The 25,817-nt window shown below is 39.5% G+C and overlaps 1 protein-coding gene across 1 annotated transcript in view; it reads right to left on the bottom strand.

Annotated features, from left to right (window-relative positions):
• Positions 1 to 15,545, bottom strand: part of BBOX1 (gamma-butyrobetaine hydroxylase 1) — a 59,960-nt gene extending 44,415 nt beyond the window's left edge. The window contains exons 1-3 of the mRNA XM_025928950.2: positions 15,437 to 15,545; positions 7,894 to 8,322; positions 6,523 to 6,637 (exon numbers count right to left, since the gene is read on the bottom strand). Of these exons, the coding sequence (XP_025784735.1) occupies positions 6,523 to 6,637; positions 7,894 to 8,112 (334 nt within the window). The 5' untranslated portion in view covers positions 8,113 to 8,322; positions 15,437 to 15,545. The remainder of the gene's footprint in view (positions 1 to 6,522; positions 6,638 to 7,893; positions 8,323 to 15,436) is intronic.
• Positions 15,546 to 25,817: the final 10,272 nt, after the last annotated feature.

The following is a 25,817-nucleotide window of genomic DNA, read 5'->3' on the forward strand; positions in this document are numbered from 1 at the left end:
TAGTTTGTGAGAAACTGAAGCTGTCACTCATTGAAGAAAGTCCACTCTACTTTTACTGTCTTTGAAAAAAAAAAAAAAAAAGAAGAAAAGAAATAAATGTACTTTAGTGTAATAGCAGAAAATCCCTTTTCCAAGAGTAAAAAATATTAGTATATTTTCCTTAATTTTGGAGAAAATATGAAAAGGAAATAGACTGTAATCACTCTTCCTTAAGATGCATTTGCTTTAGGCTCTTAAATATATGCTCAGACCTTTTCAAGGCTTTGAGACACCAGCTTTTTAAGGTCCTGCTCAGCATTAACATTAGCTGATGCAAGGAGGCTTCATTTTACGAAGTGGTTAACTAACTAAAAAATGATTTTTTAAAAAAAGAATATAATTAGTATTTTCTATCTAAGAATTTTTTTTTATATTTATCTATTTTCAAGAGAGAGACAGAAGGTGAGTGCGGGGTGTGCAGAGATAGAAGGAGACACAGAATCCGAAGCAGGCTCCAGGCTCTGAGCTGTCAGCACAGAGCCCGACTGGGGGCTCAAACCAACAAACCGTGAGATCATGACCTGAGACGAAATCGGATGCTTAACCGACTGAGCCACCCAGGCACCCCTTATCTAAGAATTTTTAAAAGTCATAAAAGAACATACAGCCTTTTAAAAAACGTTCTGTAACATATCCAGTTGTAAAATAGACTTATCTTGAATATTTATCTCTGAGGATGTGATTATGTGTTTTCTTGCTGGAAGTATGGATGGAGATAAGAAAAGGCGAAAGGAAGGAGACCTTAAAGTTCAGAAGTGAAAACTGACAGTAGGCAGAAGGCTGTGGGAACAATGTCCGGACCAGTGGCATTAGCTGCGTCTAGGGCACCAGGCTCTTCTCAAGCAGGGAGGCTCCTGTCTTGTACTCACTGACAGGACAAGGGCAGCTCCATCCCATGTAGGGACTTTAGACTCTTTAGACATGATGCCCAAATTTATCAGGTACAATGCAGAAATCAAGGGGGATAATAAATGGTATGTAATCCAGAGAACACATTGGAAGACATCAATATGGCACAGAGGACAAATGAAGTGAAGTACACAGACGTTCAAGACACCTGTATTCATTTTATAAAAATCCCAAAGACATTTCTCTGAAAGTCAGTAGGTCCATGGGCAAAACAGAATAGAGACTCTTCTTAAACATATGAAGACTTTGAGTGTGTCTCCCACCTGTGTGTCAGAGTGCGAGCCTGGGTAAGGGCAGGAAGGGAATGTTGACTGGGTCTTTCTTTGGGAAGGAAAGGCATTTGGGTACCTGATGTGGTGGGCTGATCATTCTGATGCAGCTGTTTTTTAACAGAGCTGTTCTGAAGCCACTGACCTGGCAGCCCAGATACAGTGGGGACATTCTAAGGCAGCCTGAAGAAACAAGCTCCCAGCCCTTTTTATAATTACCAAGTAATATATGAAGCAAAGACCCTCACTCCATCCCTGACTTGCACTGCAGACTCCTACCCCTGGGGGTTCAGGAATGGCCAAACTATGGGGCAAGATTTAGGGACGGGGTGAATTGTCAGTTGGGAGTTAGACACACTTATTGTGTTCACTACTTGCCGAGTAAAAAAATAGTGATCTTTGCTTTTTTGACAAATCTCTGTAAAAATAGCCTCTGTACCTGACCTACTCTGTTCTTTGTGCCATAATAAAAATCTTCATCTTCAAGGAAACACATGACCTTCTGCAAGAAAAGGGGAGCTCTGCTTCCCCCCCCCCCCGCCTTGTGAAAGGCATAGAGGTTCTACAGGGTCCTGACAGTTATAGAGAGTTTTGACTCCCTTTTGTGGAATGTTCCTTTTGAAACAAAAGAGGGGCTGATGGCTATAGACTGATGGCAGATAGCTATGGACTAGTTAAACGGACAGGTAAAGACTTGCTCTGCTGTATCAAATTGAGGGGAAATGTTCTTTTCTGATTGTGCAATGTACTCAGTCCCTGGGCTGCTGAGAAAAGTGAGTGGCCTGCTTCCATTGAAAAAAAGATTTTCTTCAAATTACAATCTTTTAAACCTCAATTTGAAATAACAAATATTATTAAAGTCAGAGAATAGTGTACAAATATTTCAGTACAAGTTCAAAGAGGTAGGAAAATGAGTACTCATTCTGAAACTGAATGTTAATGGAAAGAACAAATATTTAGGTTCATATAAGAAAGGTCATGCTATATATAGATTTTTCCCATTTCAGTCTTATCAATTATATTCTGGGAATTTTGCATCTTGAAGTTAAACACAAAAATTAGTGTATAATTATTTCTTTTTCTTATGTTGATTTATTTTTGAGAGAAAGACAGAGCTCAAGCCAAGTAGGGTAGAGAGAGAGGGAGACACAGAATCTGAAGCAGGCTCCAGGCTCTGAGCTGTCAGCACAGAGCCCAATGCAGGGCTCAAACTCACGAGTTGTGAGATCATGACCTGAGCCGAAGTTGGATGCTTACCAACTGAGCCACCCAGGCCCCCTAATGTATAATCATTTCAATTTGACATGGAAGCTAAAATACAATTACATTTTTTTTAGTTTATTTATTTGTTTTGAGACAGAGGGAGAGACAGAGAGCCTGCTCTTGTGTGTCAGCTGGGGAGGGACAGAGAGAGAGAATCTCAAGCAGGCTTAATACTGTCAGCGCAGAACCTGATGCAGGGCTCCATCTCATGAACTGTGAGATCATGACCTGAACCAAAATCAAGAGTAAGATGCTTAACCAATGGAGCCATCCAAGAGCCCTTAAAATACAATTACCTTAATAAAAATCTTCATATTTCCAATGTTTTATTACAGTTTTCAATGTTCATGCATTTGTCTGGAAACATTTACACGCTAGGCTTCAGCTTTTAAATTGGTGGAGAATTGAGAACAAGTTCAGGAACCTCTTGTCCTACAGGTCAATATATGTTTCTCTTAAATACAAATTCTTCCCCATCATCTCTGCTACTTCCCTAGGCTAAGTTCTCAGTGCTTTTTGTAGGACTATTTCTAGATTGTGCTATGGTTACCCTCCTCCCTGTCACTCCCCACTCCAGTCTACCCAATACAGATGACCATGACCAAACATTTCTGATAAAGATATAATCATTCCACTCTCCTTTGTAAGATAGATAGAAACCAAGGACCAAAGGGGCTACTGGGGGAGGGGAAAGCAAAATCACAGAAAGAGGAAGATAAGAAGACAGTCATGAGCTTTGTAAGCATTTGAGAAATTATATACATTTGGTCAAAATCAGAATGGATATAACTCTGAATATGTAAAATGCATCTGAAAGAAAATAAAGCAAACTTCTTAAACTTATAAAGATATTAAACTCATTTCTCTGGCCGTATAGGAAGAAAATCAGCCTGGGAAATGAATGGAAAGGAATACACCTGATTTCTATGTTGTGAAAATGTCCTTGCGGAAGGTTTTGGACTGAGCTCCTTAGTGGGGCACTGAGGCCGCTTCATGGTTAGGCACCTTCCCTATTCCCTATGGCTTTAATGATTTTAACTTCACCAATATTAAACTAACTGGTGTTTCCTAAGGCTACCCTGCTATTTCACACTTCCATGATTTTCTACATGCCCTTTTCTCTGTCAAGAATTTCCTTGCTGTCTTTGCCTGACAAACTGATTCTTTAAAATCCAGCTCACATATTCCTGGCTTCAAGGATTATGTTTTTGTCTCTTCAGATTCCTTCCTCTGTGTTATGATTAACCTTCTTTGCATGCTTTCTTGCACTAAAATAATGGATTGTACTTATTTCTTTTCATGGCTAGGGTCCCCCTCCTAGACATGATAAATCCTCAAGGACAGAATCGGTGTCTTTTTTTTTTTTTTTTTAACTTGGTATTTCCTTAAGGAGCTTCCTGAACAAAATAGATGCCCAATATATGTGCAACCAGATCAAAATTTATGATGGAATGACTATTATCCACATCTTCCTTCCAGCTGTGGCTGTCCATTGACAAGAGTCTTCTCTGGCTGATCATCATGTCTTTTCATTTTCGAAATTGACAGCTAATGCCAAGGGAAGATCAAGGAAAAGTGGTTTGCATCTTGATGCCAGATTTTAAAAGTCTTTTCTAACTCTAAGGAAAGAGCAGAAGAGGTAACATGGCCACTGAGGATGAAAAACAAAATCCTTCCACAAGTGTAACAGAGTTTGTTTACATGTTCTGGAGTATAAATGTTTGAAAATAAGTGATGGCAGTTCAATAAGGTGTCAAATTCTACAGGCAAAGAGCCAGAGAAGCAATACTCCAAAAATGGCCCATTGCTTTCTCCTTTACCCCACCAACTGCACAGCTCGGGGATATATTTTAAAAATCTGATCTTGTTTTAAACCATTAAAGTATTTTCCAGTGTCTAAATAGCAGCCAGTTCTCCTTATATTATTCATGACCGCTGCTGTCAGTGTGACTGGGTTTTTCCACAACTTAACTGAGTGTAGTATCATTTCCACTTTGCTACTGCCTGATAGTACTGAGAAATATAAGCTATAAAACTGCATTCGTCAGGAAATATTAATGGAGGATGGTGGCTGTGTCTTTTTACAATGCTTAAAAGCCTAAGTTGTAATAATAAAAAGTTGGCTTTTATTCCCTTAAATAATCAAAAGAAGAACTTGAAGGAAATGAAAGCAAAATCCAACAGGATTACAAAATTAGGGCAGAGTGAAGGAAAAATATTTTGAGTACCAGAAGAAATCTAAAATAAATAAAAAAAATAATAATACATTTGTGAAACTGCTATTTGACCCAGACAATTGCTACTCAGTTATGTAACTGGAGACTCCTTGAAGTCTCTGTACAATACTCTCACTGGGGAAAGGCAGGATAAACATCTTTTTCTGGATACCTATCTGGATTCCACCAGCTAGCTGGGCTACATAAAGAAGACAGTGGATTCCTGGTGGTTTAGACAGAAAGCACCAGAGCAAAACCTTGTCAGTTGTCCGAATGATGAGATAAGGCCATGGAGGAACCTAGTTCTTTTTTTTTTTTAATGGTTTTATTTATTTTTGAGACAGAGAGAGACAGAGCATGAGCAGGGGAGCGGCAGAGAGAGAGGGAGACACAGAATCTGAAGCAGGCTCCGGGCTCTGAGCTGTCAGCACAGAGCCTGACGCGGGGCTCGAACTCACAGACTGTGAGATCATGACCTGAGCCGAAGTTGGATGCTTAACCGACTGAACCACCCAGGCACCCCAGAGGAACCTAGTTCTTGACAACACCGGTCTATGCCTGAACAGGAAGGGAACAGTATCATGCCCTATTTTTTTTTTTTAAGTTCATTTATTTATTTGAGAGAGGCAGAGACAGTGCAAGTGGGGGAGGGGCAGAGAGAGAGAGAGAGAGAGAGAGAGAGAGAGAGATTGAAAGAATCCTAAGCAGCTTCATGCTGCCAGCACAGAGCCTGACACAGGGCTGGAACTCAAGAAACCACAAGACCATGACCTGAAAGGAAACCAAGAGTTGGACGCTTAACCAACTGAGCCATTCAGGTGCCCTCATGTACTATTGATAACCATAGAACAAGGTGAAACTGTGTGGTTCAAGCTAATTAATTAGTAACATCTCCACACCCAGTAAACTGTTGCAAATCTCTCATTTAAAACCACCTATTATACATGTTTGAGAATTTCAGATCTGAAAGGAGTCAGGTGAAATCTCTGTTTTGGTGTCACAGATTTCAACAGGGCCAGTCCAATATATCTAGTTAACAGTAGAAAAGAAAGTTCAAGGATAATTGCCTTGTTAGTGTATTTGTAGAAGTCAAGTTCTACTAAATATATAAGAATCATGATATTTTTAGAATCTGCCTTTGACTCACATAGTTTATGATACAAATCTTCAAACCATACAGAGAGCAAATAATTAACTTTCTACCTGAATTAAGTACTTCTTTTATTCTGTCTCTCAGCTCAAGAATGAAGCCTTTTTCCACCGAATCCAACTATTGCAGATTTTCGGAACATTTTTGTGGTCACAGATTCTCTTGAGACCCATTGAACTCTCCCCACACAGATTTGCTGTGCACATGCATGCACACACACACATGCTCCCATGCACACTCAACACTGTGCACATAACTTCACTGGGCTCTGGGATCACATAATTTTATCTGTGGATACCAGGTTAGGAGTTCCTGCTGGGTTGGTTTTGTGTTGTTCTGGCTTTAGATAAAATTAAGAAGGGCGAGACTGCCTTTGGTTCATCCCTCTCCTTTGCCGTGGACACTCAGTGTCTCATGTCTCGTGTGCCAGGTTTCACATTAGAGGACAAGGGTACCAGTATTCTGTACTTTGCCTTTTTCTGCCTCTTTTGAATGTCCAGAACTCCTCTATATTTTCTTTCATCTCTACCCAAACGATCTGTGTTTGGTAAATCATTAAACATCCTGCCTAAATTATAATAATGTTTTAACCAAGGCACAAGGGTTTATATTTGCTTCTGAGCAAATATCTTACCATAAGAGTTTTAAAAGACATTGAAGACCATGGCAAGGTTACCTGGCAAAAATAATTCTCTTTGGAGTTTTTCTCTGGCCTGCTGTGAAAAGCATCTTTTCTTCAGCCAGTCAGCTTCAAATTCACTGTAATGCTCATTTGGCCACGTGATATAAACCTTATAACACAGAAAGCAGATATCACCTATATGTATATTATGCTTCTATGTACTTTGGTTCATTATTGCTCTGTTTTTTAATGTTAATTTAAGATAAGCAGGGGATCCACCTAGCCCTTACTTCTTTTACTTTTTACTTTATTTTTATTTTCACTTATGTACTCACACGTATACAATGCTCTTTTGGAAGACAGGAGAACTGAAAGCCAAAGTGATACATCTGAGCTCTGAGGCCCCTTAAACATCACAGAAAAAGTAAAATGTGACTCAATCTGAAGTTCTCGTTCTGTATCTCCTAAATCTGTTGTTTCCAAAATTTCTGTGATGACTTAAAGTGAGCTATCACTGAATTTAATATTCCTTCCAAGAGTATCAGAACGAGGAAATGATGAGGAGGAGGCAGATCATAATAATAAATGACAACAGCACTCTGAGTGCATCCTGTGTAACGAACACTACAGGCATAACTCCTCTAGTCCTCATACAACTCTAGAAAGAAGGTACTACTCTTATTCACATTTTCCAAGCGAGGAATGTCTGAGTAAATATTTCTAAGGTCACACAGCTGGCAAGCGGTGAACCCTGGGAGTAAAGTCCTTCAGTTCAGATAAAGACAAGAGGGGGAAGAGCCATGAGCTAGCTGTCACATTTGCTTTTCTGAGAACTATCCTCGTCACTTTGGAAGAGAGAAACACAGGCTGGTGGTCACATCTACTTGGTGGTTTTGAGAGGCTTGTTTTCCAGAGTTCTAGAGCAAGCCTTGCATATCGACTCACTCATTTGACTAAAACTACAGTCATCGATACAAGTTTTTCAGTGTTCACTGCATGCCGGACACTGTGTTAAACATTTTTACCCATATTACCTCACTGAATTCTCATGTAATCTCTACAAACAAGTTCTGTCAGTTTCCCTATTTTACAGATGAATAAACAGAGGCCCAGAAGCACTCTTGTTATTATAGAGATAGTTTGATTGTGTCTTCAGGGCTGTTCACGAAATTCCTTCACGGAAGGAATAATGAGCAATACTGTAAGTTTTATTAAAAACAGTAGTAGTGATAAAACTACGAACAACAATAACAGAAGCTTCCATCTACTGAGCATGCTTGCCTTGCCCCGAGCACTACACAAACATGGTTCTCTGTGTAGTTATAGACATGATCAAATGAAACATAATCCCTTCTTTAAGTTATTGGACAGTAGCCCCTTCAATGAACTGGGGAGATAAAGGAGAGATAATTTAGAGATAATTACCTTTTTTCTGTCAAACGTCAAGCCTTTAATACCAATGTTCACATCAAGAGCTTCGATGAGAAGTTTCCGTGCTTTTGCAGAATCCAGGTAGCAATCGGGGCACTGGCAATTGTCTCTCAGCCATACAGCAGGGTAGAGAGACTCCGCACCGTCATGCCAGAAGATCTGCAACAAGTGAGCCCCATCCACCACTTCTGCCTTTTGGATGGCACAGTGCATGTTTCTGGTTCTTGCAGGTGAATCCCGTCAGCTGCCTGCTGTGACAAATCTGCGTTAAAAGGAACCTCAGGCGGCTCAAGTCTGAACTTGACTTCCAAGAGTGTGAACAATTCAAGTGGACTCTGGCTCCTGCTGTTCAGTCAGCTGCCAGAGTCTGCGGCTTGACTGATCAATGCTGGGACCTTTGTTCTGATGAGAGTATCTCGTATGCTGTAAACAGAAACACAGTGACTGAAAGTACATAAGATAAACATGCTGAGTCAGGATCCAGATGAAAAGAATGCCTTGTTTCTTCCAGAAATTTTAGATAATAAGTTCAGAACCAGTGACATAGGCACTTTGATAATTATGTTTGCATGAAAGCTCTGAAAATTTTTTTAAAGGAGAAAAACACTCCACAAATTGGAAGTATAACTAATCATGCCTGTGCTATTTTAACTGACATCCAATTACACAAGCCTTTTGCAAAAAAAAAAAAAGTGTTTTTATGATACTAAATTAGTAAACTTGGTCTACTGAGGGAAATTTTAATGCAATTATTGATTGTAACAGATACTATAATCTGGTACATTGTGCCATTTCTATCCTACCATTTACTTTTTGACTAATACAATTCATTTTCCAAGTGCAGTATAAAAGTTCCCAGGCTCTGCAGGCCTCCCATTCTCATCTTGCTTGATTTGCTCTCTGGGATTTTCTGTTTTGATATAATGTGCCTCGATATTTTGGGTCATTTAATCTAAACCTTTACTGGGTATTTTTATGAACCTGCACTTTACTTTGGAATACATGACTTCTTTTTAGTAAGAAACACACCAAATTTGAGGACATGAAGTATGTATAGGAAAGGGAAAGAAACGAAAAGAGGCACAAGGTATTATGGACTGAGTACATCAGTGTTGGTTACGATTCCATCAATGACCACATATTTGGCTTTCAGAAATTGTGTCAGTGCTCTGAATTTCACTTTCTTCATACATTATTTTCCAGGACTCTAAACTTACATGGGAGAAATAGAACTTACATGGACAATGTAGAATTTATGTGGAAAAAGTAGACCTTCTTAACTTGTTCCATATAACGATTAGCCCATCATTAGTAGAAGGTGACATGTGATGATGGAAAGAAGACTTCATTGCCTTGGGATGAAGGGGAGGCACACACACATACACACGCATACACAGAGTGACTGTGTAACAATTCCCTTCTAAGTACCAGGCACTGCAAGGCACCGGAGGGTTCAATGACAAGCAGAATAAAATATGAAATACAGAAAATAGCTCTCTTTATTCGTTCTTATATATACAGTTAAACTTATTCAAATAATACTAATCTTCTTTTTAAAAACATTTATTTATTTGTTTGTTTGTTTGTTTGTTTGTTTAGTGTGTGTGTGAGAGAGAGAGACCATGAGCGGGGGAGAAGGGCAGAAAGAGAGAGAGAGAGAGAGAGAGAGAGAGAGAGAGAGAATCTTAAGCAGGCTCCATGCTCAACACAAGCCTGACTTGGGGCTCAACCTTACGACAGTGAGATCATGACCTGAGCCAAAACCAAAAGTCGGATGCTTAACTGGACTGAGCCACCCAGACACTCCATAAGCATCTTCTTTGTGTCTGATATGCTGCACCAGAAAGTTCAAAGATTACCATGAAGTTCCAGAGTTTAAGAAGAAGTGAGATGATTATGAAAGTAAACAAGAAAATACGGCTTGGTCCAAATGGCACTAAGAGCTGTCTGAGAGGTTCCAGGACACTTGCTTAGAGAAGACGTCTATTTGAGGAAGTCTTACAGGATGTGATCAATGCTTCTGAATGCATACTAATTCCTTGTTCCTCTAGACACCCATATGGAGATGTGGCCACGTTTACCAGACATGTGGTTATACCAAGTCTTCTTCTCTTTACAAGGCTATGTTTTATCAGTGGGTGGCAAGCAGATGAGAAATAGAGAAGATTTTGGTTTCAAAGCAAATAAACACCAACCTGGATGATGGAATGTCCACAGGCAAAACAAAGCAGGAAAAAATGCATATATGTATGCTAATTTGTTTACCTTGTTATTCTTTTTGCTACTTAACCTGATGTATTTATAAACTGATGGATTATTCATTTGCTAAAATTACTTGCCAAGAATCAAAGGCAAAAGGTACCTCAAAATATCAACACACACAAAATAAACATATGTAGCTTTCAAGCTCACCTCTTTATACTGAGAACATAGCTATCTTTTAAAATACATTTTTCATATTGGTCCTGGCCTGATTTTTCAAAACAGCACAGGATGTATTTATCCCCCTGTAATAGTTCTTCAATTACAATGGACCATAATCAAGTGCCTTTTCATCCCTTCTCTTCTCTAAATCTACTCAACTTTTCAGCCTTTGCTTTATAATATGTGATCTCTAGATTATGTACTTTTCAGGGTGCATGGTCACTTTCCAGTTTACAAATGTCCTTCAAAATGTGTGGCTTCGAATTATACAATATAGAACAGATAGGATATTTCTAGTATAAAAAAGAAAAATTAATACCTTAATGAAGAAAGAAGGTTGTTTTTCTTTCTTTCTTTCTTTCTTTCTTTCTTTCTTTCTTTTCTTTTCTTTTCTTTCTTTTCTTTCTTCTTTTTTTTTTTTTTTTTTTGCCTTGAGAGTTTGGAAGCATAGTGGCAATTGTTTACAGGATCTTACAAAAGAATAGCTAGTTTGGTTGTACAATAAGAATATTGGTTTTAATTATATTGATGGTAAGATTACAATATTAGTAAGAGTTTACATTTACCAAATGCCTTCTTCATGCCACTCATATTTGAAGTGCTTTACATACAATGACTCATTGAATATTCATTACAACTCAGTGAAAAATGTACTGCAATTACCTGAATAAGCCACAGAAAAAAGAGGTTAGGGGATATCAGCATACCGATGATAGTAGAACCCATCTTATGTTCTCCAAGGGAGTAAGACAATTAAGAAAAAAATAAATCCGCTTCATTTATGTTTATCATCAAAATTCCATGTATGTTGGTGTATACTTGAGACCCGACTCATTTTCCAAAATGTGTTCATTAATGAGTTTGAAAATGTTGTGGTTCAAAGGATTTTTATAAAACTAGAACTTGATACATTGATTCTTAATGGATACATTGTTTGAAGGGCACATTTTCCACCATAATAAACATTGTCCCTGTGCTTAAAGATGACACTATGCCCATATCCCACTTACTGTTGAAGTGGTAACACCTACAGGCATCTGTACCAACAAACACTAATTACATTCCAACCTGCCATTTGAAGCCTTCCACCTCTCTCTTTTTTCTTTCCTTCTTCTACTTAACACGTTTGAACTGGGGAGGAAAAAGCACACTTCCAGATATAGGGAAACCTGATTCTTTTCCCCCAGACTGCTTGGCCAAATGGATATCCTGAGGAGGGTTATTTCAAGAGAGGAGGTGTCATCAGGACCAGGGGCTGATGGGAGTTGCCTGAGGCACACGGGAGAGTGTGGAAGAACTGGAAAAACTTGGGTGTTGCTGAAGGTAAGTTGTTTGGGTATCTGTGAAGGAACCTGTTGGGTCATTTCTACTCTTCACTATCCTTTTGTCAGTTTGTGACACATGTGAATGATAATCTAAACAAAAGCAGGGAGAAATGGGAAAATGGTTTCCCTCTTTAACTTATCTTGGTTTATTTCAACCTCTATTGCAGCAAATGCAATGAACATTCAAAAAGAAAGAAATATCGAGGATCATCAGTGTTTAAAGGCAAATTCTTTCTGAAACTTAAACGTTTGTACATGAGTGTAATTTGTTGAAATCTGTTTTTCCATTTAGCCCACTTGACCTGTTAAAATTGAGCCCTTTTTAAGTTAAGCATCATGGACATGTAGTTATTTGATAAATAATTGTGTTTCTCTGAATAAAAAAAAAAAAAAGGAAAAGTAAATATTCCTAGCCATAGATATAGATATAGATATACAGATATACTCTTTGTTAAATTCATGAATATATGCTAAAGTCATGAATATACTTTTTGCTAAATTAAGGAGCACCTATAAAACAAAAATGTTTATTTGTTTTAGGACTAAATTATTACTGAGCTTCTCCTCATTCACAATTATACTTTGGTTTATGAAGTATCAGATTGGTTTTGGCGGAAAGGAGTAGATTTGCTTGTCCTGAAAAACAGATTTTGGATAAGGGGGATTTCAGTCTGAAAGAATAGATTTCTTTTAACTTAATCCAATCACGTGTGTGTGTGTGTGTGTGTGTGTGTGTGTGTGTGTGTTCCTTTCTAGCTGACTCACCATATTTTTCCCCTTCAGAGTTATAGAAGTTTATTTGGGACTCCTGTTTGGCACAACTAAACTGTCTGTTTTAGAGATTATCCTACTTCAGCAATGGGTGTGGTTTTTGTCTTTTTAAAATTTTTATAAATTTGAGTTTTGTCAGCTCGTTTTCTCCAGCAATGTTTGGAAACTTGAGAAAGTAGCTCTGAAAGTTATTTTATGCATTGATCTTGGAATTAAAAGAACCTGGAACTAGAACTCTCAGAGCCTGAAAGAAACAACTTGTGATATAGGTGGGCTAAGTGCCCTCATCTGAAATGCAAGGACAATGGAAGCTCAGAGATACTGAGTGTGATTTGTCCAAGCCCGCAAGGCTGGCTAGTGGGAGAGGTTGCTCCAAACCTAGGTTTGCCAGTTCACTGTGCACATATAAACATTTTCTAGTTCTAATAAAAGAGAGTGCAAAAATTCCTTGAACACTAATTACAGCTAATTTGAATCATAGGTTTTGGATAGGATTCTCAGGAAGTTGATGCAGAACCTTCATAGTTACTTTACATAAAATTTAAATTGGTAGAAATTAATATGTCTGAGAAGCCAGATTCATCTATTGGATTACTCACCCCTAAAATAAAACACTATAATTTTTTACTATTTTTCATAATAGAAGGAAAGAATAGAGTGGACTTATGTCATCGAATGTCAGTATCTGTTAATTTCCATCTTCCTTTCTTTAGTTAAGTCATCAGACCTGCTATCAGATAGTCGGATTCTCTCCGGTGTTTGACCTCCTGATTCTAGGTAAGTAAGATCAGAAAATAATCAAAATGCAAGAAATATGCAAATTGCATGACAGAGAGAGAATTTGTGTGTGTGTGTGTGCGTTGTATGCATAAAACTATTTATTTTGCACTTATTATGTTATAGCCCCTCTGCTGATGCTTTCAATTACATTAACCTTATTTAATTCTTATTTAATTCATGAAACTATGAATTTAGTGCTATCACTTCTATTTTACAGGTGACCTTGAGCTTGGACAAGTGAGGTAACTGACTTGAAAGCAGAGGAATAGTAACTTGACCACTACTCAGTACTACATCATGGAGAATCTGTGGCTGAATAATTTTCCAGGCAATAATTTTAAGTTACCAAAAATGTGTTATTAAAATAGTAGCCAAATCTCAAGTTTGTTGGTTGTTAGTTGACCTCACCATCCGACATTTCATCACTGCAAGAAGAGGACAGAAAGTTTTCCAGACATTACACCATAAAGGCTTAGAAGGTATTACTATTATTTTCTATATCAACTTTTAAATCATAAAACTAAACTCATTTCCACTTGGTAAGGTAGAGGCTGACCAGACTGTGAGTGTTTGAGTGTCTGAACTTTAGTATCATTTGAATACATGCCCACTCTACTCATTACACTCGCTACCTAAGAGTCTTCAACTTGTTTTTTATTTGTTTTTAACTTGATTTAGTGAGTGGCTGAGCTGCTTAATAATTCATGAATGGACTCCTGTGAGTAACGAATTCTATAAAGTCATTAGGAAAAACAGTCCCCATTCTCTTAAGTAGGTTTACCATTCTGCCTGCTGTCTTGTTTAAAGTATCAAATTTTGTGCAAACACTTCCTTCCTAAGTTATAAAAAGGAAAACTTTTTTATAAAAAGCTTCACTCTGGTAGCATTGCCACATTCAGACTGATACTTGTACATCAAAGTGCTTGTTTGCTGATATGATGTATATTTTTCTGGATCTAGATTTTATGACTGCTAAATCTTTGGACCAGAACATATATTCATTATGAGAAGTCCTATGTTTTATAATAAAATCAATTCAAGATACCTGGCATATCTCTTCTTGAGCTACATTCAAAAGCAAAACAATTGAAAGCACACACAAAGTTCAGTCTTAACTGATCAGTATTCTAGAAAAGCATGTTACATTCAGCTTTTTGGACTTCACAAAGGGCCAAGGTATATAATGTGCAGTCCCTGTCTTTGGGTTGGATTGTGGATTATTCAGTGAATATTTCCAAATCCAGCCAGAACGCTCCCTTTCCCACCACCCAGCCTGTTTTTTAGACAGTATGCTCTCTGTCCCCTCTGTGTGCTTTCTGGATCAGCTTAGGGACTGTAAAGTAACTTGACTACTAGACTAAGCCAAACATAATTGGGAAAGGAAAGCTGCCAAGAAGCAATCAGATCCCCTGCATTCCAAAATCAAGCCTATTCCAAATGCCTGATGGACCATCCCCATCGCAGCCCACACGGCTGTAAGACACATGTGCCTGGATTTTCAATTGGATTGCCCCCTACCTCCACCCCAATCCACAGACCTGAAGCCCTTCAAATAAGGCAAAGATGAGCTCAGTCATACCTGTTCTCAGATGTGCTTTAGGCGCCAAATCATGCAAAATTTACCGAGGAAAGAAAAGGTCAGCTTTGATCCTCAATGTCTTTTGGGGGAGGGAGCCTCCTGGTAACCAGCACATCCCAGATTGATCTGCCCGCAGTTTCCCTACGTCTGACATCTGATGTAGTGCTATTACTTGGGAGCCTTTCTTTCTGCTCCTGGCGGCTCCACAGAAGCCCTGCCCCCAGACACAGCTGAGGTTTGCAAATGAGGAAGGATGTCCCAACCTGAAGGTGTAGCAACTCCTGAAGGGAGCTGGGAAGGAGAAAAAGAGAGAGAGAGAGAGAGAGAGAGACGGAAGGGAAGGAAGGAAGGAAGGAAGGAAGGAAGGAAGGAAGGAAGGAAGGAAGGGGAAGGGAAGGGAAGGGAAGGGAAGGGAAGGGAAGGAAAGGAAAGGAAAGGAAAGGAAAGGAAAGGAAAGGAAAGGAAAGGAAAGGAAAGAAGGAAAGGAAAGGAAAGAAGGAAAGGAAAGGAAAGAGCTTTTATGACCTAGAGGAGAAGCAGTTAGAAAGAGAAAGTACTTGAACACCTATTAGTGCCTGAAACCACAAAACCCCCAGACTCAGTGCAAAGCATTGCCTTAGTTCAGAGTTTTCCTGATAGAAGGAAAAGCAGTTCTCACCTGTCTGGTGTCCTGACCCTGAGCCAGCAGCAGCAACCAAAGCAAGTGAAGGAGACTCCTGTCTCATCTGTTCAAACTGACAGCTCTTTTACTCTAAAAGTCACTTGGAGAAAAGACATTGAGATGAACATTTAACAGGGAGGAGCTACTAGCTCCCACCTCAGCAGAGGTGAGGTGATGTCTACTTGCCCATAGAATATTCCATTTGAGCCTCTTTGGAGGGAGCTTGACTATTTCAGGGGCAGGGAGGAAGGTTGGGATGGGTCCCCTTAAGCCTGATGCCCTCCTTCCTCCGCAGCTTTGGCTGAAATGAACAGTAGCTGCCAGAGACCCTGGGGCTTTTCTGAAGGCACCTGGTTGCCCAGTGACTTGAGTCACAATTACACAGGCCTGAGGGCAACAAAAGGGAAGGCCAGGGTGAGCAGTGTGCCAGGGACCCAAAGCCTGGCTGCCAGGCATTCAGATGGAGAATGCCCAGTGCAGGGGGAGGGCTGGTGGACGAGTCTCAAGTTCTAGTTCCTGATGGGGAAGAGAGTCCATTAGAAGAAAGTCTACAGATGACAACTGAAATCCAAGGGAGAGACACTTGAGCCCTGGGCCTTTGTCCCACAAAACCACCCTTCCCGAAAGACACCGAAGCAGCCTCAGCCTGCAACTTGTTGCTTCTTGCCTGAAGGACTCTCACAGCTGTGAGACAGGCACAAACAAAAGAGCTAACCATGGAGAGAGAAAATGCAGCCCAACTCTCCCATGGCCTCTGCTGTGGTTTCTTGCCCAGGACAACTGCCCCTTCCAGAACTGCAGTGTTCCCTTCCTCAGTGATGCTCTGTCAGCGACTTCCACAGTAAAATGTAAACGGTGTCTCTTCATTTATCATCCCCTCCTCCATCTTCCTTCTTCCTTTCCCCCAAGTCTCTGGGTCAAATTACTGACACCCAGCGTCCAGTGAAAATAACAGCAAGTTTTATTCCCAAGTATGGGAGGAGAGTATGTGCACATGGCAGGCCCTCATAAATGTTGCCAGCATTTTAAACCCACGGTAACTGAGGTTATATGTATGCCAGAAGCAATCAGTTCATTATATTTTAAACATTCAGATGACATCGTAGACACAGATTCAACTAATTTCACATTTTGTGCTTTCATAACCATCACTGGAGTAAATTAGGTAAATTCTATTCCAGCTTTAAGAAAGTTGTTGAAAAAAATGTGTTGCACATACATGGCTTCTTATAGAAGAGTAAAACAAAACAAAACAAAAACAAACCTATCAATGATTCAAGTTTTGGTTTGTTTTTTAAGTTTATTTATTTTGGGAGAGACAGAGACAGCATGAGCAGGGGAGGGGCAGAGAGAGAGGCACAGGGAGAATCCCAAGCAGGCTCTGTGCTACCAGTGCAAAGCCAGACATGGGGCTCAAACTCATGAAACTGTGACATCATGACCTGAGCTGAAACCAAGAGTCAGAGAGTAGGATGCTCAACTGACTTAGCCACCCAGGTGCCTCAACAGTTCAAATATTAAATCCTGCACATAAAGAATTAATTCCCACACTGGACACAAACAACAAACAAATCCTACTCTTGACGATGTGAAACCTCTTTAAGATGAAAAAAATACAACGAGCATTTCTCAGAGGACTTTCTCCTATCTGTTTTAATGTTTCATAGTCTTCAGCTTGCTTTCACATGTGGCTGCTTACTGTACTATCCTGGAAGCAGCAAACCATATCAAATTCTGGATTTCAGATGGAGAAAATGAGACCATGATGGTTCATGAGCTATAGAAGGTGACCAAATGTGCAAGAGACACCATTGGTACCAGAGCCAGAAATGTGGACACTTTGCCCATGTGTTTTTTTTTTTTTTTTTTTTCAGATTTAAGAAAAGTTTATTTTTAAAATTAACTCCATGCTAAGTACGGCTAATGAACTTACGTGTAGCCAATGCGTTACACATTAGAAACACTGAAATAGAAGATGAGTGTGCACAAACAAAAGATGCTCTGGATTTCTTGAAAGCCTTCTTCGGTATTGCCCCAACAGAAAGATGGGAGGAAACTGCGAAAGATCTGACTCAGAGATTTGAAGGTGGGTGGTGTTTCCAGAGGAGGAAGTCTGGTGACTCCAGGGGCAGCCTACTTATATTGTACCATATTTAACACACCGTGATGCTCAGGGAGTTGTCTTGGGTTTGAGAAGATCTTCTAGATGGCAGGACTAGTCAGCTTCCGTGAAATCTAGTACCTCTGGGAAAATTCTGCTGCTTACAAATTTCCTATTTTGAAAAAGGAAAACTGGTAAGATTTACAAAGAATACTTACCGTATAAATAGGTGGTAGATAGCAGTGTTCTTTTGGTTTCAATTTTAGTAATTTTCTAGAGGTTTAAAAAGTACAAGACAGGTTTTAATATTAAAATAGACTGTAATTTATATTTAATTTTATATGAAGAAGGCAAACAAAATGGCCCATAATCCCACTGCCCTCACATGATTAAGAAAAATATAGAAAGATTAAATGAAAAGTAAGTCTTTCTTCTCCTTCTTTCGAATTCCTTTCCCCAAATGTCATTTCTGTTTAATTTTTTTTTGGCCTGTATTCAAATATTTACTATAGAGATGTGTAACTCAGTGGTGTGCCGTTAAATACTGAACAACCAGTTCTTAGTGCCCACATGGTCCTAATCCTCAGGTAAATAACAAAAATGTTTTCATCAACCATGGTGAAAGGTCCCATGAGCAAGGAGCGAGCCCAGTCTAGAAATTGCAAAATGATTCAGCCAGGTAGGTATAAGGAACATTTGCATTGAGTGGGAAGCTGTCCTCAGTCTGTCCGATAACAAATACTGTGATGATAAATAAATATTAATAATCGTTTTGCTAACTAAAAGAAATAGCTAGGCTCTGAATTTTTAGTCATTTGGTTTCTAAGAACTTAGTAATTTCTGAGTAAATAATAAGCTGTCAATAAATGGCAAATATTAATATATATATTTTTTTTTACTTGGGCTGAAGAAAAGGGTGGTAATATAGCCAATTTGATCTTGGGGATAATTTGTTTTAAATAATTAAATGATTATATTTCCTCTTAGCGGAACATGAACTCCATGAGGGCTCTGGACTCCTGTATTCAGTACTGCTCTTAGAACAGGCAATCGTGGCCTGTGTTTTGGGGAGCTCTACTCTGGCCCTCCTTCATCAGTACTACTCCCCATGCGTGATCCATCTGTGAGACCAAGGGACACACCCAGAACCTGCACCAACCCCTCCATTCTAGATAATGCTCTGCAAGCACAGGCCCTGAAATTTCACACCAGCAAAGACTTGTGCCTACTTCTAGTGTCTGTGAGTATTCCCTTCTCTTTCTCCAGGCCACTGAGGTTGCACTGTGGCCCTGGTGTGTACTCACATAGACCAGTGGGATGAGCCAGGAGCAGCTGTGTATGGTGTATAGAGAGATGAATTTGAGATGTGTATTCTGGAGTATCCACACAGTCTCCCTCCCTGTGCAGGATGAATCTTGGGGTAGGATGAGAAGTGGAGGGGTCTGTGGCTCTAGAGTCTAGGGACTGGCCTTCCCTCCCTTCCCAAATTCTGGTACGGAACAAGGCATCTGGGAATTCTATTAGTTTTGTTGTTGTTTCAAATTTTTATTTAAATTCTAGGGGCGCCTGGGTGGCGCAGTCGGTTAAGCGTCCGACTTCAGCCAGGTCACGATCTCGCGGTCCGTGAGTTCGAGCCCCGCGTCGGGCTCTGGGCTGATGGCTCAGAGCCTGGAGCCTGTTTCCGATTCTGTGTCTCCCTCTCTCTCTGCCCCTCCCCTGTTCATGCTCTGTCTCTCTCTGTCCCAAAAATAAATAAATGTTGAAAAAAAAATTAAATAAATTCTAGTTAGTTAACATATAGTATAATATGGCAACAGGGAATTCTAAATTCAAGCTTGGACTTCTATGTTATTATGAAGATATATTTTTCAAGGTTGGAGGATGGAACATATTTTATTCAACAGTTAGATTGTTAAAAGCGATGGTAAGTGTTCAACAAGATACCCTCTGAAAACAACCACCACCACTACCTAATATGTAGCATTTGCCATTTGATGTAGTGGATATATCTTCCTGTCATGGCCAATTTCAAGGTGCAACATTTCACAGATGCAACATTACTGCACATGAATTTGGGAAGAGACGCATCCAGTTGGCTCTTAGCAGCTGGCTGATAGAAGCTGGATCCAGAACATCACTGTTTATAATTTTCAATATTTAGACATAGAGTATAGGGGCTTCAATGTATACTCTCATCCCTGGCCCTCCAAATGTTAATGATGCAACCTAGTACACAGAAAAGTGCTGGCATGTAGTCGACCTCTTGAATAAAAAGTCCTATTAGTTGTGTGACTTTAGGTAAGCCGTTAATCTATAAAGTAATCTGTACTTTACAGAGTTCTTGACCAAACTATACAGTTCATGTAAAAGCATCTGGCATAGTTCTTGGCACCTTATATATAATCAATAAATGCTGTTGAAATAATGAATAATTGGCATTCAATAAATGTTAACATCTTTTTTATTATCATATTTGGGAAAAATTCAAATTTTTTTATTTTAAGCCATTCTTAGGTGTTTGTAATTTTCTGCAGTTGTCTCTTGGTCAAGACAAATGCCCATTTCTTTCAGGGTTTTTCTTGGAGAACCCTTTGAGATAGACATCTCGTTTTATCCAGTTCCCAAGGGAACAGTGCTCACACAATGTTACTCATTTTAGTAAGTTTGGTAAAATTCCATTTGGCTACAAGTCTGTTATCTGAGCCTAGGGGAGAAAGGCTGTATTTTCCTATACTCTAACTTTGTTCTCAGCTGTATTTTGTATCCTGCTATAGTGGAGAGAAAAAATGGCTTCGAATTAATACTTAAGATTTAGTCATTCCATATGTTATCCTCAGCGAGGGATATATTGAGTTTTCAAGATGAACATTTGAGAAATAGGAAGTATAAAGGATTCAGCAGTGGTATTCTCCTCCTCACCTGCTTAGTTAATTGCATGAAGCTTAATGATGAGTGATAATTTCTACTTGAGAAGGTTGTCACCCATGAACATATTCCATTGGTTGGTAATTGATACACTTAGTATAAGCATCGTTTCTTTTCAGTAATCCTTAAATAGCAGGTATCTTATTTCTCATGAGGATGTTTGCTTTCTCCTAAAGTATTTCAGTGTTGCTACCATGTGTTCAATGAGCCATTTGTCCCCCTTCTCAACATTTTTAGCAGTGAGACATTTTTTTTTCTCTTCACAGTGCCACAAATAGTTTTTCATTTTACCTACAAATTCCCACAAAAAATTTGCTTAGATGAATTCTGTTTCTATAACTTCAAAACTTTGGAAAGAAATCTCTCGTAAACATAGAAAAGATCTTGTCTGGGAATCTTCCTTTATACTAGTAAAAATCAGTTCTTTTTCCAAAATATCTCCAAAAAAAGAGTGTTCTATAATCATATCACAACAGAGTGGAAAACTCATCTGATAGGCTGTTAATGACAGCACAGTTTCATCAATAAAAATATCAACTTAAAGGCAGAGCTCAGGAAAATCATCAGTATATGTAGAGTATAATTAACCATTTAGAAGAATCTTAGACATATTCTGATCTAACAATCTTATTTTCTAGATCGTTACACTGAAACATGTCTAAGCTAAAAACATTACCAACCCAGATATCATCAGGGGACACTGTTGAGATTTTCAGTTGTATATTAGTGAGAATAGGTTGGGTTATTGTGCATAAATTACAGCAAAAGCTTGGTAGCTTAAGACAACTGAGGAAGGGGTATTTGCCCCTTGACATGACATGCCCATCATGGTTGGGTAGTGAGATGTGCTCCATGAGCTCAAGGATCAAGATTGATGAGGTTCTGAAACATCAGTAAGAATGGCTAATCATGCCTAGAATTTAAAGAGACTCCCACCTGGGAATGTCACCTGTCAGTTCACCCATTTCACCAGCTAAGCAAGTCATTAGTCATGTATCCCTTCAAGGAGGTAGGGAGCTGCAATCCAACTTTGTTTTTGGAAGGAGGAAACTGGAATATTTGTGAACAGCCCCAATGTCTGCAAATCCTTACTACTCCTACAGTTAAGATAATTTTCAAATGTGTGAACTCAGACATAGATAATAAACATGGAATATACTAAGGCATAATACGACTTTAAAAGAGATGTTTAGAGAATGCAGTTATAACAATTAATTCTAGAAAATTATAACGGCATTTAATGGCTAATTGGCTGAAAAGTTTCTTCCATCTCTCACCTGACTAAATTAGTAAGACCCAAACAGTTTCAGGATAAATGATGTTAAGATATCTAAGGAAAGGATCAGTAGGAAGGTGAGGGATCATTAGAAAACAGAAGTTCAGGGGCGCCTGGGTGGCGCAGTTGGTTAAGCGTCCGACTTCAGCCAGGTCACGATCTCGCGGTCCGTGAGTTCGAGCCCCGCGTCAGGCTCTGGGCTGATGGCTCGGAGCCTGGAGCCTGTGTCCGATTCTGTGTCTCCCTCTCTCTCTGCCCCTCCCCCGTTCATGCTCTGTCTCTCTCTGTCCCAAAAATAAATAAAAAACGTTGAAAAAAAAATTAAAAAAAAAAAAAAAAAAGAAAACAGAAGTTCAAAGGGGAAAGCTGATACCCTCCTTCCAGCACCACCAAGGGATTTGGCAATACAGATGGATGCATTAGTGTCTGCTAACACATCCCAATAACATTTGAGACCCACACGTAGTTCTTGCTCAATAAGCCATTTTTACATCAAATTTTAACTTTCGTGGATTTCTTTTTTCTTAGAGGAAGAGAATGGACTTCTCAGGCTAATATGAATATTTAACATTGGAAGTTAAGGGTTCTTATTCTAATTCAACAAGTTGATCTCTAGTTTATAAGCTTTAGTTGAGGCAACCTCACTAAGTCTTATCAACTCTGGGAGACTGATACTTCTGGATCTACATGGCTAATAATTGACTGTGGGAAATTCACTTAGGAAATCCTACTGGATAAGACCCTCCACTCACCAATCAGGTAAACTGGCAACATCTGACCTCCTGCCTCAACCATTCCTCACCCTCCCAAAGACGTTACCCTCCAAGTGTGATGTGAAAGGTGCTAGTTAACGTGCCTTCTTAATATGATCTCCATTCTGCCCAAAGTCAGTCCAATAGTGGTGTTACTGGGTGGTGAACTGCACAATTCCTCGGTCCTTGTCTTCTTCAAGGAAAGAGTTCAGTGGACTCAATAGAAAGTTGAAGCGGCTAAGGTTTTGTTTGGCAAACCAAAGGTACAACCTAGAGCCATAGGAGGGGGCTGACCCGAGGGTGGGTAGCAGCCGGCTGAGTTCCACATTGTGTGTGTCGTTTTTTTTTTTTCTTTTTTTTTTTTTAACGTTTTTATTTTTGAGACAGAGAGAGACAAAGCATGAATGGGGGAGGGTCAGAGAGAGGGAGACACAGAATCCCAAACAGTCTCCAGGCTCTAAGTTGTCAGCACAGAGCCCAACGCAGGGCTGGAACCCACGGACGCGAGATCATGACCTGAGCCGAAGTCGGCTGCCCAACAGACTGAGCCACCCAGGCGCCCCTGTGTGTGTGTGTTTTTTAAGGGGGTCTATTTGGTCTCCTCCTTCCTATCTTATTGTCATACCACCCTCTGGATCCATCCCAGTTTCCTCCTTCCAGCCTTTGGCGCAGGGTCCTGTCTGCCATCTTCCCATGAGCGCCTAAAGCGCAACTCATGGGGAGGTGGGGCTAAAACCTTCATGTAAGCAATATTATAATGATATTATAATAGTCTTGGGGTTACTAGAGGACACCGTTTTCCTTAAGTGTGCATGCCCCAAAGTTGGGCCAGTCCCTGCAGCCCCTATCTCCTGCTTATCAGCTGTGCTAAACCTCAGAAGGGTTTGGTCTAAGGGAGATGGGTAGTCACTGGGCAGAGACTGGGTGGTCGCTGGTAATCCCCCATCTGCCATACTCCCTTCTCCCTTCCTGCTCCTGTCCATCTAACTGCCTACTCTAGTCAATGTGCCATTGACTGCCAGACACAGCATCTCCTCGTTAAGATTGAGTCTGGAAATTTCCTGAGATCTTTTAAAACATAACTGTCCTTTGAGAAAAATTCTACTTTGTCACTAATGTTTACTAAGCCTTTCTCATGGAGCAGACACTTTGGTCACTGTTTTATGCTTTATTTTGTTTAATCTTCACAAAACTCAGTGAAGTAAATGCTGTTATTCCTACTTTACAGATGAGTGAACTGAAGCTCAAAAGCTTGGTAACTTGTCAAAATTACCAAACTAGTAATTAGGAAGGGTAATAGGATTCAATTGCAGTTCTGAGTTCAAAACTGGAGCTTCTCATTACTATGTAGCAATGTAGAGGGTAAAATACAAAATACAAAGTGACTACAATCATCACTTACTCATTTATTCAACAAGCCTGTTTAAGAGCACACTATGAACTCTTCCAGATGCTCCTCATGGAGTTATTATTCCATTGAGGAACACAGGCAATAAGCAAAGAAATTAATGGGATAATTTCAGTTAGTGGTAAGTGCTATGAAAATACTAAAAAGGATAATAGGATGGAGAGAAATTTTACTGAAAGGATATTAGTGTGCTGGTCAACAAAATCTTCCTCCCACCCTTCCTTCCTTCCTTCCTTCCTCTCTCAATCTTTCTTTCTTTCTTTCTTTCTTTCTTTCTTTCTTTCTTTCTTTCTTTCTTTCTTTCTTTCCTTCCTTCCTTCCTTCCTTCCTTCCTTCCTTCCTTCCTTCCTTCCTTCTTTTTTAATTTTATGGAGAAAATACTCAAGCTGAGACCTGAATGATGAAACAGAACCAGCCTTTGGGAGAAAGTGAAAAACATTCCAGGCAGAGAGAACAGGACAGGAGAGAGTATGAGAACATTTCAGGTAGGGAGAAGAGGAATGCAAAAATGTTTGAGATAGAGGTCAGGGTGTCAGGCACTTGAGGAACCGGGATACCCTTGCAGATACACAGATAAAGGGTAGAGTGGGAAGAGACAAAGTTAGACAGATGGGCAGGACTCAGAGTTAAGACAGAAAAGAGGAAAGTGGAGCCTGGTTGGCTCAGTCTTTCGAATGTCTTAACTCTTGATTTCCTGCATTGTTAGGCTATGCATTGAGCATGGAGCCTCGTGGCTCACATGCTCTTTTTCTCAAAAAAAAAAAAAAAAAGGCAGAAAAGCAAGGAACAACATCTACTCTTGGATGCAAGTAAAAGGTTCAAGAAGGAAAAGGTAAGGAGTCTTGCAGGACAGAAGGATGTATACAAATATATATCTACAGTAAAACCTTGGTTTGGTTTGTGAGCATAATTTGTTCTGGAAACATGCTTGTAATCCAAAGCACTTGTATATCAAAGCAAATTTTCCCATAACGAAATAATGGAAGCTCCGATGATTCATTAAACAACCCAAAAACATTCATATATAAAAATGATTATAATACTGTAATATAACACAAAATAATAAAGAAAAATAAACAAATTAACCTGCCCTTACCTTTGAAAACCTCCGTGGCTGGTGTGAAGGAGACAAGACAGAGGAGGGTTATTGTGTAGGATGACTTTCACTATCACTAATGGAATCACTGCTTTCTATAGGCTCAATGGAATCTCTTTCTTTTTGTACAACTTTAACGAGGAACCTATCCAATAAAACTTGCTTTTGCCTTCTTTTGAGGATTTCACAGAAATGTGGCATTGCAGTGTCATTAAACAGATTCAATCGCTTACACTGCTACAGTCTTGTTTGGGTGGTTGTTTTCTACAAAATTTTGCACTGTTTCTCACATTTTACACATCCCCCTAATATCATTTGAAGTGAGGGATTCCTCTGTTTTTTTTTTCTCCTCTTCCTCTGCAGATGAGATGCAGTCATAGACTTTCTTATAAAATCTTGCAATTTTTGTCACGTACCTCATTCATACTTATCGATGATTTACCTGTTAACTTCCACAGTAATCCTCTCCTTCTTACCGCTTTTCTTTTCAATTTTTTTCTGCATGGGGGCCATTGTATACATTTGCATGGATGTTGACTGCAGAGCAGTATTAATAAACTCTTGTCATATACTGTATTTGATGTAACTGGCAATAAAGCCTCAGAGGAAAGGGTCTATATCTGCAGGCAGCCTGACCTAGAATGAAGCAAATCATTTCTAAGCTTACTCTTGTATGGAAAAGCAAAGGACTGTCCATAGGTGCTTTGAAGTGACAAAAAATACACCAGTGCCAGTTGTGGGCACTTTCCAACGTTCTGAAAAATCACTGATTTCTGCTAAAAATCACTGATTTCTGATTTGAGACCAAGCATCCAAGCAT

The sequence above is a fragment of the Puma concolor genome, chromosome D1 (assembly GCF_028749965.1).
Source record: "Puma concolor isolate L17-30 chromosome D1, mPumCon1.1.hap2, whole genome shotgun sequence".
Classification (NCBI taxonomy): domain Eukaryota; kingdom Metazoa; phylum Chordata; class Mammalia; order Carnivora; family Felidae; genus Puma; species Puma concolor.